The sequence below is a fragment of the Thermochaetoides thermophila genome, assembly GCF_000221225.1.
Source record: "Thermochaetoides thermophila DSM 1495 unplaced genomic scaffold scf7180000011816, whole genome shotgun sequence".
NCBI classification, from domain to species: domain Eukaryota; kingdom Fungi; phylum Ascomycota; class Sordariomycetes; order Sordariales; family Chaetomiaceae; genus Thermochaetoides; species Thermochaetoides thermophila.
In genome coordinates this window covers 2,826,256-2,845,565 of record NW_006383032.1, presented here as the reverse complement: position 1 = coordinate 2,845,565, position 19,310 = coordinate 2,826,256, and the positions used below count along the sequence as shown (strand labels likewise).

The 19,310-nt window shown below is 52.8% G+C and overlaps 5 protein-coding genes across 5 annotated transcripts; 4 read left to right on the top strand and 1 right to left on the bottom strand.

The window, feature by feature from the left end:
* Positions 1 to 3,522: 3,522 nt before the first annotated feature.
* CTHT_0028630 (ubiquitin thiolesterase-like protein) lies at positions 3,523 to 6,411 on the top strand (the record flags this gene model as incomplete). Its single annotated transcript, XM_006693256.1, has 4 exons — positions 3,523 to 3,624; positions 3,851 to 4,225; positions 4,293 to 4,956; positions 5,012 to 6,411. 4 exons carry the CDS (start codon positions 3,523 to 3,525, stop codon positions 6,409 to 6,411), a joined length of 2,541 nt encoding a protein of 846 aa, XP_006693319.1.
* A 1,696-nt stretch (positions 6,412 to 8,107) lies between these two features.
* CTHT_0028620 (mitochondrial import receptor subunit (tom40)-like protein) lies at positions 8,108 to 9,520 on the bottom strand (the record flags this gene model as incomplete). Its single annotated transcript, XM_006693255.1, has 5 exons — positions 8,108 to 8,197; positions 8,256 to 8,900; positions 8,958 to 9,036; positions 9,184 to 9,268; positions 9,376 to 9,520. The coding sequence occupies 5 exons, from the start codon at positions 9,518 to 9,520 to the stop codon at positions 8,108 to 8,110; spliced, it is 1,044 nt and encodes a 347-aa protein (XP_006693318.1).
* Positions 9,521 to 10,921: 1,401 nt separating this feature from the next.
* CTHT_0028610 (6-phosphofructo-2-kinase/fructose-2,6-bisphosphatase-like protein) lies at positions 10,922 to 12,969 on the top strand (the record flags this gene model as incomplete). The annotated part of the gene is made up of 6 exons (XM_006693254.1): positions 10,922 to 10,935; positions 11,044 to 11,235; positions 11,374 to 11,638; positions 11,700 to 11,780; positions 11,843 to 12,445; positions 12,520 to 12,969. The coding sequence occupies 6 exons, from the start codon at positions 10,922 to 10,924 to the stop codon at positions 12,967 to 12,969; spliced, it is 1,605 nt and encodes a 534-aa protein (XP_006693317.1).
* Positions 12,970 to 13,355: 386 nt separating this feature from the next.
* CTHT_0028600 (dtdp-4-dehydrorhamnose reductase-like protein) lies at positions 13,356 to 14,541 on the top strand (the record flags this gene model as incomplete). Its single annotated transcript, XM_006693253.1, has 4 exons — positions 13,356 to 13,543; positions 13,622 to 13,641; positions 13,725 to 14,189; positions 14,246 to 14,541. The coding sequence occupies 4 exons, from the start codon at positions 13,356 to 13,358 to the stop codon at positions 14,539 to 14,541; spliced, it is 969 nt and encodes a 322-aa protein (XP_006693316.1).
* Positions 14,542 to 15,200: 659 nt separating this feature from the next.
* CTHT_0028590 (uncharacterized protein) lies at positions 15,201 to 19,286 on the top strand (the record flags this gene model as incomplete). The annotated part of the gene is made up of 5 exons (XM_006693252.1): positions 15,201 to 15,342; positions 15,516 to 15,555; positions 15,617 to 16,112; positions 16,667 to 17,269; positions 17,331 to 19,286. 5 exons carry the CDS (start codon positions 15,201 to 15,203, stop codon positions 19,284 to 19,286), a joined length of 3,237 nt encoding a protein of 1,078 aa, XP_006693315.1.
* Between the last annotated feature and the right edge of the window lie 24 nt (positions 19,287 to 19,310).

The following is a 19,310-nucleotide window of genomic DNA, read 5'->3' as shown; positions in this document are numbered from 1 at the left end:
AACGATTGGAGCTGGTTTGAACTTGATGAAAGGAAAAAGGATGTCTTTCTTCTCAACAGCATTCGATGGGATGGACGGGAACTTTGTTGTTGTTTGAAGTAATGGCTAAAGCGAGGTTCTGGACTCGAAACTGGTACGATTACCGGCGCATGCCGAGGTACCGCGGCCTCGGTCCCTGTCAAGGTGTTTTACCCCAACCTCCAGTGGGGTTACTGGCTGCTCCGCTACCCGCCAGCGCGCCGCCCAGTGCTGTTGCTGGCTCAGTGCGGGGGAGCGCCAAGCAAACCAGAAGCTGATCCAACGTCGAGGCGGCTTGACTTGGCTGTCTTGTTAGCGACCGTCCGGAAGATGACATCCTGGCCTTGTATTGACCCTGTCATAGCTCCTAAAATAATTTTACGTTCCTCGCCATTCTTCAAAGATGGAAGTGTTTTTGGATCAAAGCATTATCACAATGTGTCAAACCGCTATTCGCCCTTCACTCAACCTCATGTTCTCACCAGCACTGATCAGCGGTGTCCATCTCTTGATGTCTTCTTTGGGCGGGTGTGGTCAGCCTTTCTCCATTCTGACTGGTTGGGGTCAACTTCGAAACGTGCATGTGGTATCCAGGCTGGGAGGATGGGCCGAGATCTGCAAGGATCAGAGGGAACATATGTTAAAGATCAACCTGGGGCTTTAGTGCTTTGCCTTGACACTTACAAGTTCCGACTGGGAGCCTAGCCGACAACTAGTCAGCGTCTAGCTACATGACTGTTTCTGATTACTACGGAGCCTCTATAAGTATCTAAGTAAGCCGCTGCGTGGCCCCTCTCGGACATCCAGGTGCTCACGCGGTGTTCCCGCCTGACGCAGTCCTGGAAGCGCCGGGCCGGTATTTTAAGGTCGGCTGATCCGGGGGTTGACCGGGGCCCGTCGATTTTTCGACGGCTCGGCCCCAGCCCGATTAGCACAACTATGTAACGCTGTCTTACTCGTACATGCAGGTCATCAATTTGTACAAGATTATGCTGACGAATCCTAGATGTGTACTTGTTTACTAAAGAAGGAAGCATCCACATGAACGAGCATACGTTGCGTCAACATTGACTTGGAACAGTTCTCTTGGGAGACATTTATTGTGTACTCAGTGATCATCTTGAGCAAACCAATGCTACAGTTCCTGCTTGTTTAGCTGTTTCAAATCCATGGATTCACACCATGGTGAAGATGACTGGCTACACCATATATCTGTCATACAGACACACGGTATTAAACATGAGCAGACCAGGCACGTGGAGTTTAACAAATTCACACCATCACGGTTGGGCACGACGTTCTCCTCTAGTAAGGTTCTCAAGTCCTTTTAATAATTAACATGTATGTTGTTGATACGAAGCTCATGAGCAAAGCTCGCTGAAGCCCTCCCATCCACAGTTGGCTGCCAAAGCCCCGTAAAGTAGGCCGGCCGCTTCTATACTTGCCATCTTACAGCCTGCGGATTATCGTTGAATCAACGCCTTGCTTGTATATTGCGGTAAACTCTGCCCAAACAATTATTTGGTTGACAAAAAGAGAGTGTCCTTGCTCATATCTGTGGTAATATCAAATCAATTACATAAAAGCCCTGATCCGATTATGAGAGCAGGCAACGCTAGCAGACAGGTATATCTACAAGCAGTCCTTATGACCGACTGTTTCACCTATCCACTTGACAACACATTTGCGTCAAAGTGAATGCAAGATCCGCCAGGCTGGAACAGGTTGTAGGAGGAATGAAATAGAATGATAACCACACCCACGGGAGCAGCAGGTCATGAGTGTTAAGGCCGCGTAGACCAAGATCAGGTGAGAGCCTGGCAATAGAACTGTCTCCAGTATGGACTAGTAAACTATGGCACCTTTTGCTGCTTAGTAGGCACTGCTAGGATGACCAAAATCCAGGACAGCGCGGGTTGGCCACTGGCAGGGCGTCGTCAGCCAGTATTATCACCGGCGTCGTAAGTGTTGCAGGTCACGCAGTGCTGTTTCGTTTTGAATGCACAGAGACAAAATTGGGTGATTCGATCCAAGGCAGTTGTGTGCGTTTGCCTTACTGCTGTCTGGATCTCAAGCCTGATAACCCATCATGATCCATTCTGCGCTGTGCGCGAGCTGCGAATTGCGAGTTGCAAGCATGAGACACCACTGTGAAAGTACTCGCTTAGGTGCCTCAGAATGTGTAGCGACGTGGGCCGGCATCTGCAAGCTCCTCCAAATCGACCCAGGAAGACCCGTCTCATTTGGTGCTGTTGCCCCTCGATGCATCTTTCAGACATTGGTTTGGTGGGAAACTGGTCTTGACAGATGACTTGCTGGCAACGTGCAGCGGAACGACATGCTGCTTGCACAGCCTGCACTAAACTCGGGCAGGAATCGATCTCAAGGAAAAAAAGTCCGCCAACGTTGCTCAGTTTGCCTGGTTAGGCTAGCACAGCGGAGAGAAGGCTACCCAGCTCCTTGGGGGCTGCCACCCTTAAGCCCCACTGATGGCTTGGCAAGTTGCGAGCTTGGATGCGACTCCATTTTAGGAACCCACTCGCAGATATGTGGTTGCCCTTCGCCGCACTGAATACAAGCCTTCCGCGCATCTCAGCGCGAATCTCCATCGCCCAGTCAATGTCACTGTCGCCATCGACACTCGATTGGATGACCTCAATTACCGGGTACATATCTCCTACTGGTCATTATTGTTCTGAGCATCCCACTCGAGGTTCACACCAGATCAAAGCCAAAAATCCTGGACTTCAGGATCCAGGTGACGTATCTATCGTGCGGTCGTCCGATCCAGCGGTACCCGTTCAATCCCAGGTTCCCAAATCCCCGAATCCCATCGACGAGCTGCAGCAGCTGCGCACCGCAGTCTGCAAAAAAAGGCAGCGCAGCGGACATCCAACGTTACCCCAGCTCCGCATCCTAACACGTTCATTCAAGGCCACAGGAGCACATGGCTTTTCAACTACAGCTTAAGCGCGCGTTGCCCATCCAGTTGTCTTATCCAGCTTTTCCCCGGTTCTCTGCAGACGCCCTTCACACCTTCACAGTTCACACCCTCCCGTGCTTCCGTGAATAAGGTCCCGTACATGTACCTGAATCCTTGTGTACCGCCATTCCGAGCTTATCCGCCCTGTCGATAACACAACTGCCGCTCCGCCTAGAGCTTGCCTTGTTCTGAGATTACGCACCGCAAGACCAGGCTCCTTTTCTGCTTTCTGTTTGATAACCAACACCAGGGGGCTATACCCATTCCAGGACCGGCTGTGCCTTGCATTGGTTCATGGTGCCAAGATGCCTTTTCGCTAATCCCACGTTGGTCTCTGCGTCGCTCAACTACCTGCCCTATCAAGAGACCCTGCCGTGATTTGTGCGCGATCTGTCTTGAGAGCCCGAGAGTTCGCCGCAGCTTCTTTTGTGCTCGACTCTTCCTGTTGTTGCCCGCAACAGCTTCGCCTTTCGTGGGATAACAGCCACTTGCTGTTGCTTTTTCTGAAAGAAATGGACAAGATGAAGGCGGCCAGCTCTCTATTCCGCAGCGTGCGGGAACGAAATGGGGATAAATCCAGCAGTCACCGGCGCAACAGATCGTCAGAGCCAGTACCAGGTAGAGTACGTACAATCGCGCTCCTACAACACAGTTTTGGCCGCCAACAACTGCTAACAGCATGCTCAGCTGCGACCCCTGACAACCGAATCATGGCTTTCCATCTTCAAACCCGAGTCAGCAAAGCAGGCGCAAAAGGAAAAAGAAGAGGAGGAAAAACTGTCAACAAAGGCAAGCCGTATCGCAACCCCTGAAGCCTTCTAACCCCCAATTGCTAACCATCAACCATAGATCGAGGCTGTGACCAAGCGGCTACAAGAGCTGAATTACAATGAGGTCTCAAACGAAATAATCCGACGTGCACTCAACTCCAAATTCGCCGCCGGTGACTGCGACAAGGCTGTGGAATTAATACAATTACAGCAGCAAGCCTTCTCAGGGATCATACTACCATATGACCCCAATGTTGAGATGCAGGGAGCAGAAAACAGGGGGAATGTCACATGTTACCTCGACGCTTTGCTGTTCGCCATGTTTGCGAAACTTTCAGCCTTCGAATGCATGCTGAAGAACGATCTGAATGAGGAAGCTCCGAGGAAACTAGCAGCTTTGCTCCGGCTTTGGGTGAACATGTTGAGGAGTGGAAAGCTGATTCACACGGACTTGGTAAGCCGGGGCTCTTCCCCCTTGTATTCCTTGCAGCATTTGTTCTTGATGCTAATACGTCCCGCAGACCCAAATGATTCAAGAGACCCTAGCCGCCTGCGGCTGGAAGGATGCAGAGCTTTTAGAGCAGCAAGATACTTCCGAGGCATTTGCGTTCATCACCGAAACGTTGCAGCTGCCTTTGCTCGCCCTGCAAGTTGACCTTTTCCATCAAGGGAAGAAGGATGCAGACGACCACAAGGTTGTCCATGAGCGCCTACTCAACCTGGCTGTCCCCCCTGATTCCGACGGAAAGGGGATTAAGCTCGAAGATTGCCTAGAAGAGTATTTCAACAACAAAGTTGACGTCCTGCGAGACACTTTGGAGGAAAAGAAGTCCGTTGATATTCCCACCCCAACACCTAAGACTACAATTCGACTTGTGACCGACGATGATTCCGAAACGCCGGGCGAAAAAGCTCCAGGCACACCTCTTCAACGGCGCTGGACTTTGAATGGCATTACTCAATCGCCAGTGTCAACAGATCCTTCTGCCGTGAACTTTGATTCCCCCTCATCGTCTTCCACGTCCCGTACAAGATCTACGAGCATCATTCAGCGGATAGTGGTGGATGGTGAACATCAGTCCAATGACCCCGAATCAAGGAGTCTACTTCAACGAGCGAAACGGACGGGTTCCAACGTGGTCAAGGCCGTGACCATCCCCGCTTGGCAGTTCTTCCGATTGATTCGTAAGTGTTCACCCCGACGGTGACAATAAGGCATTCTAGCTAACCTCGACTCTAGCATGGCATGCTGCATCCAATGGTCAGCCTAAAAGCGACCTAGAGGTTGCTCAGCATTTCAATCAGCGTCCCATGGTGGGAATCTGCCTGAAGCGGTATACCATGACTCCGGAGGGCATTCCCAAGCGGCAGAACACTCTCATCGACATACCTGACTGCATGCGTCTTCCTCATTTTATGGTCGTTGATGAGAAGGAAGGCCAGGCATCAAATGGACTAAGCCAGGAGTACAAGCTCGTCCTGCAGTCGGTTGTCTGCCATCGTGGTGATTCCCTCCACAGCGGACATTATGTCGCTTTTGCTCGAGTTGCGCCTAAGCTACTCACAGACAACCGTCGCCATGATCACGACCCCCCCCCAGATTATGAAGAGGAGCAATGGGTAATGTTCGATGACTTGTCCATTGACAAGCGGGTAACCTACGTGGACGATATCAGGAAATGTCTACGTGAGGAGATGCCGTATCTTCTTTTCTACCAAATCGTTCCGATGTTTGACTTTGCTACAGCATCAACGGATGGATCCGTTGGCGACCCTCCTTCCTATGTTGAATCGACGACCTATATCCCCGGAACGCCGAGCGTCGAAACGAACCCCAATTCAACAGCTTCACGGCCACCAAGCAGCTACTTCGATTCCTCTACAACGATCACACACAGCAACTTCCGCATGAACGGCCGGCTCAGCTCCGACATTGACCGCCCTCCACGCTTCAGCCTGGATGAGGATCCCTACTCGACCAGTACGACACTTTTCCCGCACGACGCTTCAACTCCAGCCCGACGCGGAAGCATCTCCTTCTCAGAGCCCGCCAACGGTCCAAGTATCACTTCAGCCGCGACAGCCCCCGTTTCCAGCACACAGCCAGCTTCACCAGCCATCCCCCCACAAGACGATGCCGGCAGCAGCTACAACTCGACACGCCTCTCGCGTGCCGCGGCACGTTTCACCAAGTCGGGCAACAAGTCTCGACCGACGAGCCAGATGGGAGAGAACAGAATCAGCCTGACCATGTCTCGGCTTGGATTCTCACGGCGTAGTGGCGACGCATCGGCTTCGTCGTCTAATAACGGGGGTGAGGCTGCCACTGGGGCCGGGGATTCCGCTGATGGGACGATTGTCGAAGGTGATGAAAACGGTTCCGCTAGCGTGAGCAAGGAGAAAAGGGGGAAGAAGGAAAAGGACAAGAAGAAGGATAAAGATAAGAATAAAGAGAAAGAAAAAGATCAGGACAAGGAGAAGGATGCTGAGAAGGACAAGGAACAGCATCGTCAGGGGAACAATAAGAAGGAGCGGAAACCGTCCAAGAGCCGCGACCGGTCGGATAAAAACAAGAGAAGGGGGTCTAAAGAACCCTCAAAGAGCGATAGTGAGCCGGATCGGGAGTGTATTGTTATGTAATGGAGAAGAAGGGACTCGCTACATGGTGTTCTTCGACTGGAGCAAACCGCATGTTTAAGGTCATCAGCATGGTCATGACTATGAAAGGGCATACATGGTCATGGGTTTGGTTCATGTCCATCGCGGATTGGTTGGGTTTTGTTGGGATGGAGTTCAAGGGTTGGTGAAATAGCATGTTGGGTTGACTGAGACCTGAGTTTGGTTTTCTCAAAGGTTTCTATCCTGTACTAGTGTTGATAACCGCATGGCCTAAGCTACGGGTCCTGCTTCCCTTCATCGCTTCTTCCCGTAGCGCAAGTGCATTGGTGAGGGCTGGAGAGGAGAAATAAAAGCCAAAAGGGACTGCAATATGTTTGGGGTCTGGGTAACTAAAAACAAACACAGGGGTGAAGTTTATCTTTCAGTCTCAAAGCTTCCTGTATATCATTTTAATGCTTGTATGAGGTTACAAAAAAGCTGGCAGGTGAAGTTCAGAGGGGGGGGCTTCGATACCAATACCCGGAGGAATTTGATATTTATTACTTCTGCTTATCCACACCACGAGCCTTCATGTTGAATAATGTATGCTCATCCTCCCTTCTTGGTCGTCAACCCAACATACGAAGCAAAGGACTTCCTGCTCAACAACCTTGTCCTCTAGAGCAAATACACCCAAGAGCTCACCACAATTGAAAACCGGGAAGTTCCAAGCGATGACCGCCTTTCAAGCACTCAATATCATGCCAGACGAAACTAAATCATTCCAGCTCAAATGTGATTGCCAAACCCAACCTCACCCAGTCGTCACATTCCGTCCGTCCCTTACATGCCTACGTTGCTGTACTGTACAAATACACATGTCCCACACCGAAAATTTCTGACCACTACTATATTTACAGCCCATAACCCGTTCGTCCTTCACAATGAATGTGTCGACAAAACAGCCAGGGGTTGGGGAAAGAGGTGGTGGTTTCAAACATCTCAAACCACGTTCCTTCCCATTCTTTCAACCAAATCTTTCTCCCTTTCGTTGCCTTTTCAGCTTCTCTGCAAATCAGACCGACCGGCCCAGCCCAACAAACCGAGGGGTAAACCGCTTCCTTTCCTATTCCCTCTCACCACAACCAACGCCCGACCTTTGCCCCGATCTCTTTCTTGCCCAACCCCATCTCCACGAGTCTATCGTACACATAAGTTTCGGAACTCCCATAAGGATTGTTGCCCCTTAAAATCTTTCCCTGCCGGCTCAAATCCCACACCTTTTACCCAGTAGATGGATGAAGAGAGGAGGAAAGAGACAGAAAGACCGCCCGGGCATATGAAGCCGGTCGATAGTTGGAAGGATTCAAAGGGGCGATTATGTGGGAGGAGTGTGGTGATGAAGTCTATTGTTTCGTCCAGAAGCCGATTATGCAAGAAACCGGAACCGGATACGAATAAAGGGATTTGTGACCTCTTTTCCTTCATGGGCCGTTTTTTACTAGGACCGTTGAACCGATGACCAGAGGTTTATGAAAACATGGAGATGAAAACATATAAAAATGACATTTGGATGAGGAGCGCAGCGATGGGATTTCGGCGATACGTCCCCGAGGTGGATCATTAGATTATGGGGTCGAGAGATTGGAATTGCAAGGTGAGCGGAGCGGAGCAGGGTGAGCAAGTACGAGAATCAGGACTTGGTGCCCTCATGCCGGCCATTCCCAGCGCAATTCGTTTAGAAAGGAATATTGGGCGCAGGCTGCTGGTCCTGAAGCTCCTCACCGCCAGCCTCGATCGAGATACCAACACCGACCTTGGCTTGTTGCTGTTGAGGAAGTTAGCATTACTGAAAGGAACGTTCTCAGGATATGAGGGATTCGTACCGTGAAGTGATCCACATCAGCGGCGAAGGTCATCATGACAGGAGCAGCAACGCGCTTCTCGAGCACGCAACTGAGCTTGCCCTTGGTATCGATCTGAGCACGGAAGGTGGACATGCGGAAGTCGTACTTGGCACCGAAGGTGGTGATGCCCTCCTTGGTAGGGCCACCCATCATGGCGGCGCCAGGATTAACGGAAAGGGTCATGTCAACACCGGCCTGAACCTTCTCACCCAGACGCTGCCAGTAGGAAGCGTTGAGAGCACCCTGAGCCTGCAGCTGGGCGCTGGCAATCCAGTTCTCCGTCTTATAGCGACCAACGTACGAGATAGCGGTATCAGGGCCCTGGGTAAGGCCGGCGCGCTGCCAAACGGCCTCAAGACCGAGGGAGAGCTTAGGGGTGATGGACTGAAGATACTGGCCAACGAAGATACCGGTCAAGCCACCCTCAAGGAAAGACGGGTTAAGGGCCTTGATAGTTGCAGTGAAATCGGCGCCGCTGTATTCGTGTTCGAACTGGGCCATATCTTGACCGGTAGCACCAGGAGTGATCTGGAAGCGGGTCTTGGTGGTGAAAGAAGGGGTCCATCTGTAGTTGAAAGTAGTCGAAAGGTTGCCTTGGTCATCGATGTTACCTTGGGCAAACATCTGAAACAATTTTATTAGATGACACTGGACGCTTGTGGTTCAGCGATGCGCGCATACCTTGCTGGTGCCATAGAGGGCAGCGAAGGTGTAGGGGCTCAACCTCTCACCCATCGCAAACTGGTGCGACACTTGGAATCTTCATGATACTCGATCAGCAAGGGGCGAAGCGGAAGAGACGGCAAGGTAGAAGCCCGGGGCCAGACAGGCGCCCTCTACCAGGACTGGGAGGCTGGGATAGAGGCGACTGAGGGGTGGTCGCGGACTAGCTCAAGGAGAAACGTACAAGGGGTTCAGGCTGAAGGCCTTCGTGAGATCAGCCCGCAGGCCGGAGAACATGAGGTTGGTGGTGAGGACATCGCGCTGGACCTCTACATTTGGACAACAGCGTCAGAAGTGAACTTGATATGGAAGTCATGCACATAGCACTAGGACGGGCACAGGCTACAAAGCAACCCCTCTGACAGTCGTGACGTACCCTTGGCGATGTTCTCAACGAGACCGGGGTTCGAGAGACCCAACTTTTGCCTCCTTTCTTGGAAGGCATCGTAAAGATCTGAGAGACTGGCAAAGACCGGATTACTGCGCAGGAACGCCAACGGCGAATTGGTGGAGGAAGCCATGGTGATAGGAGTAGGTGTTGTCGCGGCTGGGATCGCGCGAAAGGGGTCGAACTGTCGTTGAAGTTGGAGGCGACTTTGTGACTTCGACTATCGCGGTTCTGGGCAAGCGGGTAGCCGAGACGAATCAGAGACTCCTAGGGACTATGGCAAAAAAATCCTCCTGCCGTATACTCGGAGGAGGGGCTCTCAAAATAAATGAGAGGCCGAATGAGACGTTGGATCTGCTGGACGGTTCGTTGGCGTCCTGTTGCCTGCAGTCGATGAAAGAAGCAGCCAAAAATTTCGCGGCCAACAGGACTGCATCAGCCCGCCCGAGGCCCGTGCACCCGTGCAAAACGGTGGAGGAGATTGACTTGCCAAGCCCGGCACTCCAGTGACCTGGGGAAGTGCACGGGCTGGTGACGACAAGGCCCACAGTGAGAACTAAGAAGCCCCTCGCAATGACGGGGCATCGGAGAAATCAGCAACCGAGTGCGGCGGACACATCGATAAGATAAGACCGACAAAAGCTGCTGACTTCGCGGTGTAAGCCTACGGTGTGGTAATCAGGCAACATACTGTCCAGGTGAGAGCAAGATAATTGGATAAACAGAGATCTACGGTCAGTACAAGAAGTACGTGTAGTGCTTTGAACTGTGATAGCTTCAAGGCTTTCGAGTATATGATTGCCATCTTACTGGGACTTTGGAGGGGGTTGAGGAGATTGTTTATGACCAGAGATCTTGGAACCATATCGACGACATACAGTATGTACATCACTCCCAGAGCGGGGTATCTTCTCCCGCCCGATCAAACCCGAGATCCATGCATCTTGCCCCAGGACTTGGCCGAGAGTGGGAGCTTAAGGGCTGAGAGCTGGGCATTATCAAAAACATCCATCATCGCGAAACTGGCGATAGCGGCATTGGGCGAGGCTGTGGTAAATAAATTGGTGTCATTAGCGTCTTCTGATGTTCTTGCGTCCAGAAACACTGGAAAATTTTTGTGGAATCCCGCACAAACACATAACTCACCTCGCATCATCCATTCTGCTCACAAACCAATCCCTGTTTCCTTAGAGCCCAGGCAACACCTACCATCAGTTGAACCGTCCATCTTCCTCCATCAACTCAGATCTGGACATTGGTGCGCGTTGGTTGAAACGAGATTTACTAGGACCAAAAGAGCTTTATTGTCCCTCGTCGTCAGGCAAGCTTTGCTCGGTCTCCGCCACGAGGCGTAGCCAACCACGGGAAAGCTTTCATACTTCTCTCATAAGCTCACTGTCCCCGCGATGACCCGCGGACTGTAGTACACCCACAAAAACATTGAATCGGCCGTACAACTGACCTGCATTCTTTTGCAACGAACAACCCCATCTGCCATCACGACCTGCAGAAAGGCGAACCTCCAATAGACGCCATGGACACCTTGCTGTAAGTGTTCCATCATGCCTTAAACCTATCCTGTCTTGTTACACTTTTCATTTCTTATCTCTCTTCTAATCAACCAATTCCGGGTTTCTTGTCGCTAACAATGTTGAGGACTGCCGAGATCGCGGCGAACTCTCCTCGCTACCGCCGCCGGAGTTCTACCTTCATCGATGGCATCCATGATGTATCTGATGACCAGGGCCAGATGGCCCCCGCCCAGCTTTACAGCACCATGTCTGGTCGCCTGTTTCATTCAGGCAGGATTGCCATCATCATGGTTGGCCTTCCGGCTCGTGGGAAGACGTAAGCTTCTTATTCCTCCCACTTACTAGATGTAACTAACATGGCATGAGCCATATCTGCGTCTCGCTGGCTCGTTATCTCTCATGGTAGGATTGAGACCCTCTCGTCTATGATGTTTTGATGCTTACTTTTAGTCAGGTTGGGCGTGAAGACGCGAGTCTTCCACCTCGGTGACTACCGCCGTGCTACGGTGCCCGGTGGTAAGGTTCCTGAAGATTACTTCTATCCCAATGCGTCCCCGGCTTCTCAAATGCTCCGCCAGAAGATCCTCAAGAAGTGCAGAGAGGACATCTACGCCTGGCTGAATCATGAGAATGGTCAGGTCGCCATTTATGATGCCGTCAACCCAACTGCTGCTGGCCGTCGCGCTCTGGCTAAAGAATTCGCTAATCACGATGTTCAGGTAAGAAGATCAACCCCAATACTGAATGTATTATCTGCTAAACATTATCGTCACTGGATAGACCTTGTTCATTGAGTCATATGTCGACGACCCCGAGATTCTTAAGGAGAATGCTCGCAATGTCAAGATCTCATCTCCTGATGTAAGGCAGCCAGTTACCTGCCTAAGTTGCATTATGAGTGACTATGATGCTGATCGCCACAGTTTCACGGTATGGATCCTGATGAGGCAGCAAAGCAGTACCTGAAGCGGATCGAGACCAAGATCCCCGTCTTCGAGACGATGAATGAGGAGGAGCTGAACTACGTTAAGATGATTAACGCTGGTCAGTCCTTCTTCTACAACAATGTCAGCTTCAACTACTTGTCACACCGCATCGTTTTCTACCTGACAAATCTCCACATCAAGTCTCGGAGGACTTTCTTTGCTCGCGCCGGAACGACGACGGATGAGGACTCTTACAAAGCCGATGCTCCCCTGTCCGAAGAAGGCAGACACTATGCAAGAAAGATGGCTGAGACGCTGCTGCGACACCGTGAGCAGGAGCGTCTAGCAAGCATTGCAAACGGCGGGCCTGATGTCCCTCTGCGTCCTCTGACAGTGTGGACATCGACTCGACTGCGCACCGTCCAGACAGCTGAGCCACTTAAGGAGATGGGCTTTAAGGTTCGGCAGCGTTCTCAAATGAGCCAGATCAATCCTGGTGTCTGCGAGAAGCTTTCTGAGCGTGCTATTCGTGCCTTGTATCCTGAGGAAGTTGAGAAACATGAGAGGGATCCCTATCATCACCGCTATCCCCGTGCTGAGGTATGCTTAGATGGTTTTGATCATGCGCTCCCCCCCCTCCCCACCCCATATATGTTTGACTAACACAACTTAAGTCCTACCACGATTTGGCCGTTCGCCTCGAGCCCATTATTCTCGAGCTCGAACGCGAGCAGAACGACCTGCTTATCATCGCCCATGAGAGCGTGCTTCGCGTGCTCTATGCTTATCTGATGCACTGCAGCACAATGGACATCCCCAAGCTAAAGTTCCCTCGCGATGAAATCATCGAGATCATTCCAGCTGCCTACCAAAATGAGGCCAAGCGCATCCACATTCCCGGCCTGGATCCTAAGACGATTCCTAGCTCTCCCGAGGACATTCGCATTCCCGTGCCTAGTCCGAGCGGCCAGGCAACTCCTGTCCCTGCCATGCCTAACCTCCCCGAGTCTGCCGCTGCCAATGTCGAAGAAGAGCAAGCCGCACCCGTGCAGCATCCTCCCGAGAAGATTGTGAACACCGCGGTAAAGGACATGGTGTCGGACAAGGTGACTGATGAGGATTGACGGAGAGTAAGATGTGTGCAGACTGAACATGTTGTTCAGTAGGTAACAGAACATTGAAGTCATGAGAAATATCTCATACGTACGCTTCCGTTTGCATGTATCGTTTGCATGTAAAATATATGCTGGGGATGAGGTCAAGGAGAAGGAGTCATTTAGGGACCCTCGTAATTACCGGTACCTGCATTTGCTGTATGTAATTACAACATCTGGGCAATGACGTTATGGGTATTGACATGGATGGTCTTGGCAGCCCCGCGGATATGTAATACCAGGAGCATACTGCATGTTGAAGCTCCCCGCAGTTGACCCATCAAAACAAGCTCCATCTTAAAAGGAGTTTGCTTATCCATTGAGTCGATCATACTCACTCCAAGTGACAATTGACCATGGAAGGCACAAAGACAGCCCTTATTACCGGCGCTACCGGTCTCCTTGGCCGTCAAGTTGTCAAAACCTTTGCGGGTCGCGGCTGGTCCGTCAAGGGGACTGGCTTCTCACGCGCCGACGGCAAAGAGATACTCAAAGTTGACCTTGCAGACCCAGAGCATGTTGAGAACACGCTGGATGAAGTCAAGTGAGTGGCCGGCCCTGGATTCAGAGCCGATTGACCCATGGCAGCTGTGTCATGGCCCTTACTGACCATAACACCGAGTGTTGGGGTGATGGAATGGGGTTAGACCACTAGTCGTTGTACACTGTTTGTGCTTCCTGTTCCTGGATAAGCCTGGCATATCAGTACTGACTTTGATCTCTAGGCGCGGCAAACCGCTTCCCAGACAAGGTTGATAAGGATCCAGATGCAGCACGCAAGATCAATGTGGAAGCTACGCGGGCTCTTGCCAGTGCTTGTGCGCAGCGCTCTGTCTTCTTGATTTACATCTCGACAGACTACGTCTTCCCCGGAAAGCCTGGGGACGCGCCCTATGAAGCTGATGCCGAACCTGCCCCGACCAACCTGTATGGGTTGACCAAGCTCGACGGGGAGAAGGCCGTACTGGCAGAGTATGAGGCAGCGGGCAAAGTGGGGAGCGCCGTGGTGCTGAGAGTGCCGGTACTGTATGGACAAGTGTCAAAAGAGGGAGGGAATGCAGAAAGCGCGGTCAACACCCTGATGGACGTGGTTGTCAACTCGGCCAAGGAGGGAGCAAAGAAAGTCAAGATGGATCACTGGGCGGTTCGGTATCCGACAAACACTGAAGACGTGGCGAGGGTGTGCTACGGTGAGTTTCTGCTGCTCATTCGACTGTTGGCTGAGACAACTACTAATGTTTTACAGACGTGGCAGTCCGGTATATCGAGTCGGGAGCCAAGCAATCACTCCCCCGGATCCTGCAGTTTTCGAGCGAGGACAAGTACACCAAGTATGAGATGTGCCAGCTGTTCGCTGAGATTATGGGGCTTCCGATCGATAATATTGAAGCCAATACGGAGGGGAACGATCCTAATGCCACCGTGCAACGACCATACGACTGCCACTTGAGCACCCGGGCACTCCAGGAGCTTGGCATCGATGTGTCGACTCAGGACTTCGTCGGCTGGTGGAGGAAGGAATGCGGGGCGTTTCGACATTAGGCAAGGAAGACGGATTGCGTCGTGCTCAGAGGATAATAGACAGCCTACATTCAATATAAGTAGAAGCATTCAATACCTTCCATGTCTGGCTCGGTCTGGCAAGCATTGCAGAGCGGCAAAGTACGTGGTGGGATGGAGAAAGCATGCTTCTCAGCGTGGAGAAATTTAAGCTCGGGGCTGGCGCAGTCCTGCCACATCTGGTTCCTCCCTGGTAAGGCAGGCTTCAGGAATACCCGAGGAATTCCGCAACAACCCTTGCTTGTTTCAAGCCCCCGACCGTGACCGGGGCGCAGTGAGATCTGGTGCTGCTGCAGATCATCATCGATCATCCGCCGGTCCGGGGAAAAACGTCGAGGATTGAGGGGCTCATTCCTCGAAGAGGTAGGAGGAGGGGCATTACCGCAGCATTTAACGGCAACCAGTCAAGGTCACTCAAGGCTGGCGATGAATGTGACGGGTACGCGTGCCGGGCACGCCTAGATGTCTCGCATGCGACATCATTACGATAAGTAGATAATATATGGTTTATTTTGCCGCGTTCCCAGCTATGAGTCTCTGGGAGAGCAGGCTTCATGGAAAGTGTTTTTCTGCTTACTGCCCTTAAATAAATTTCAAACAGCACTCGGCCCTGCAAGAAGCCTGCAATTTAGGGACCCCACATGTTCACCGAGGCGCTGTTGCCGCTGGAAGCTAACCCTCGGCGATTGATCAAGCTGGGCAAGAACAGCCTTGCAGCGTTTAATAGCCCCAGCAGGCCCAGGAAAACCCACCATAGCGTCCCTTCCCTCACTGACAGGAGAAGTGAGCGAGCCGTAGTGGCTAAAGTGGCACGCCAAAATCGTGGGACTGGGCCCACTCTCAATCTACGGGAGCGTACTGACAGGGCCGCGGGGCTCCCCGGGCCCTGTCACGGACGCTGCAGGGATGGAAAAGATGTCTGCAAGCTGCAGGACCAAGACCACCAAGATCGCCAGGACCTCCCACCACACCACCGCATTTTGTGCCGAGCCCGTGGTAGGTCCAAGGTTCCCAAACCGACAGGTGTTGGCGGTCCATAACGGCTGGTACGCGGCAGCAACAAGAAGACCATCACAGGAGGGTTGACGAGAAGACATGTGGGCTTTGTACCGGGCTCGCCACGGGCCTGCGATGCCAATCTGCCGGGCGAGGTTCGGGGGAGCAGCAGAGCAGGCTGGCTGGCTTTCAGCCCGCCTGTGACTCCCGAGTCTTTGCTCGCGGCGCTGCGGTGGGCCAAAAATGCGTATGTGGGTAACGGGGATGGGGACGGGAACGGGGACAACCATGGTTGTCAGGGTCGGATGCAACGCAGCAGCCCAGTCGTGGACTCGGGGCCAGGCACACGCGCAGATGGTGCAGACCGTGCAGACACAAGCACATGGAGCACAGGAACTGGCACAGGCACCGCCGGTACTGATGGCCGCGGTCATGGTGGTTGCGGCGATCCCAAATCTAAGGTTCGGGTTCAGGTTACCCTGCAGCAGCACAAGACATTGCAGAAGCAGCAGCAGAATGGACGTCAGCTCGGTCAAGCTGAAGCTATTGCTGTTAAGGTCAATGGATTGAAATTTCGTCGCTAACGACATCATCCCGTTCCCGACGACCCAGTCGAGCCTCTTACCGTTGGCGCGCCACCAAGAAGCCTTCCCAACCCTGGTTCTGCCCTGTCGCATGTCGCGCACACCAGTCGGTCGATCCGAACGTCAGCAGCTGTCAGCCGCCCCAGAGACCCCCCCGGGACCCTGCAGTCGACAATGATAAAAGTACAAAGGATGCAGCTCGATAGAGGTTCAGTAGTCACGATCACAAGCTAACTCTGACGTCGCTGGCTGCTGGGCAACGAGAAACACGGTCCATCGAAAACAAAATAGTTCAGGCAAACGACATAGTGTCTGCCTTCACCCCGCGTCCCAACACGCCCGCGTCTCTATCTCGTTAAATAAAAAGCTTAATCATCCCGCTTTTCCCAGCCTCCCCGGCCCGACTTCGTCGGCTACAATATCTGACCCTGCTCTCATTTTACCATCGTTTTCCCACGACACTCCATCTCGCCAGCTCACTGCTTCTTCTTCGGGCCCAGCATCTTCACTCACTGGTTCAACTTTAGTCCGAGATTCCTCCAGAAGTCTCAACGTACCACGAACTCAAGCTCAAACGCCGTGCGATCAGCGCTTACCGAGGACTTCCTTCACACTACCACCAAAAGCTTCGAGAACGATTCCTCAGGACCCTCAGGTGCAACAGGTTGCACACGAGGAAGGCCCCCTGCAGGCTTAACAAGGTGGCACAGCTGAATCGCGAAGCCGACGGAATCTTAATTAGAAACGACCAAGACATCCACGAGGAAGGCTTGAGCACACCCAGAGATCTCACAGCCACGCCGCAGTCTCAAGCCATGTACTCATCCGCTACACCTCCAACAAGTCCGGGCCGAAGCCCGGCAGTTGTTTCTCCTCGACCGAGAAACATATTCACGAAATTTGCGTCGTCGCTCCTGGGTCGCAAAAAGAGCGTCTCTGGTGACCGGCACAACAAGCTTACCAAGCACCGTGATCAGCATTACGTCACATCTCCCACCTCAACTCAATCTTCTCACAGTGCATTACCTACGCCTGGGAACAGCCCACTTCCCAATTCAGTATCCTACGGAAGCAGCCCGGCCATTATGAAGTCGGATCAAGGAACCAACCAAGCCAATGACGAGAGAAGGGTTAGTTTTTACTACCATATCCTCTAAGTCTTGTCTGTAATTGCTGACAGCTGTACTACAGACGGTGCGGGTTCGCTGCAGAGGTGTCTCGCTGAGCATCCCCTTTAGCCGTGACACTACTGTCGAGGACCTTCTGTTAGGCTGCGCGGCAGAAATGCTGCGCCAGGGACATCACATCGATCTTAAGACTAGCATCCTCCTTGAGTCGTACGCCAATCCAAGTCTTGAGCGCAGGCTCCGACGTTATGAGCCTATTTCCGTCGTTGTGGAGAGTTGGGATCAGGATTCGCAGAACATGCTGATCTTATTGCCAGACGCAGGTGATCCAGAAGGAGAGCTGACACTTGACTATGTGTCAACCAATACCCCGGAGCCCCAGGGCTTCTGCCTACCACTGTATCACTCGCAGCGCCCGGGCAAATGGAGCCAAGTCTATGTCAGCCTGGCGCATAATGGACAAATCTTCGCCTCGAAGAAGCCGTATGCCAAGCGGACCGACAAGGACTCCGTGAATCTCTGCCATCTGACGGACTATGATCTCTACTTCCCGACAGAGGCCGAGTCGAGAAAATACCTGAAACCTCCGAAAAGGTACTGCTACGCCATCAAAAGCCTACAGAAGAAAGTGATCTTCATGAACGCGGACAACTACATGCATCTCTTCTCCACCGACGACCCAAGCATCGCCCGCCAATTCCGCAGCCTTGTTCATCGCTGGCGGAGCTGGTACCTGGCTCACAGACAGCTCAAGCTGTTTGGTGACGAGGACCAGCGGCCGTCAAGCTCGCACTCCGTCGGCTATTCGTCTCGTGCCCCTTCGCCAAGTCGTGCTCCTCATCCGAATCGGTCGCGCTCGAGGTCCCGCAGTAGCAGCCTCGCGGGTGGTGCCACAAAAGACTTGTCAATTCCTCCGTTGCCACCGATTTCGGGTACGTTGCTCGACTTCAATGTCGACAACGCCTTTTCATCCAGCGGTCTGCTTGGTGATGCCTACGAGCAGCGGAAAAAGGAAGCTCAACGGCAGGAAGCCAGGAAGTGGGAGGTCACGTCCGGTCCCAACCCATTCAGCGAGGGCCCGACCCTTCTAAATTCGGGCATATTATCCAACACACGAGCCAGGCCCGAGACATCATCCAACAATCCCGAGGGGTCCTGGTTCCCGTCTGCCGTGGAGCACTCGGCTCTTCAACGCACAATGACCCAAAACACCGGATCCCTCAGCCGGCATCCTAGCAGGTCCGGCCAGCAATCTCCGCCGCTGACCCGGCGGCCGAGCACATCCTCTCGCTCGGTCGCCCCCTCCCGAGTGCCCTCCATTCGCGGCGGCAGAACCCGGGACGACCAGGCTCCGCCCCTCCCAACCCAACAACAAGGCTACTACCCTCCCTCATCCAACGGGTTCCGTCACCACCGCAGGAGCAACTCCCAATGCTCCACCTACTCCCAGTCCAATATCGCAAACCAAAACCATCGTGTCCCTCCCCTCCCGCAAGCCCCGCTCATCGATCTCACGCCCACATTCAAGGAGCCCCCTCAATGGTCCCGGGAGAACAAGGGCCATGGCGTGCAAGCTCCGCAAGGGATGAAGCTTGTCGACCTGGCTACGGGACCTACGAACCATTATGGGCCGGACCCAGACCGGTTCGGCCCGCCGCAAGCGCCGATCCGGAGACCTTCTCCGGAGTCGGTCAGGAGCGGTCGTGGTGGGGCACAACAACAAATGACGCTACTTCAACGGTACGAGCTGAGTAAACAGCAAGAGGGGTTTGCGGGTCGGGCAAGGATGAATACTTTTACAGCAGGGAACTCAGATGAAGGGATTGTGGGGGGGTTGGTTGGGAATATGATGATGAGAAGGAACACGGTTAAGGGGCCCGTTCCAGGGAGAAATGTAGACGAGACGTTGATTGAGCAGATCGACAGAGGACGCGGGACGGACAGGGATTTCGACAAGGCTCGGTATAGGATGAGGAGCGTGGATGGGAGGATTGGACGGGAAAGGAGAGCGTACTATTGAGCAGGTTTTTTTCTTATTATTATT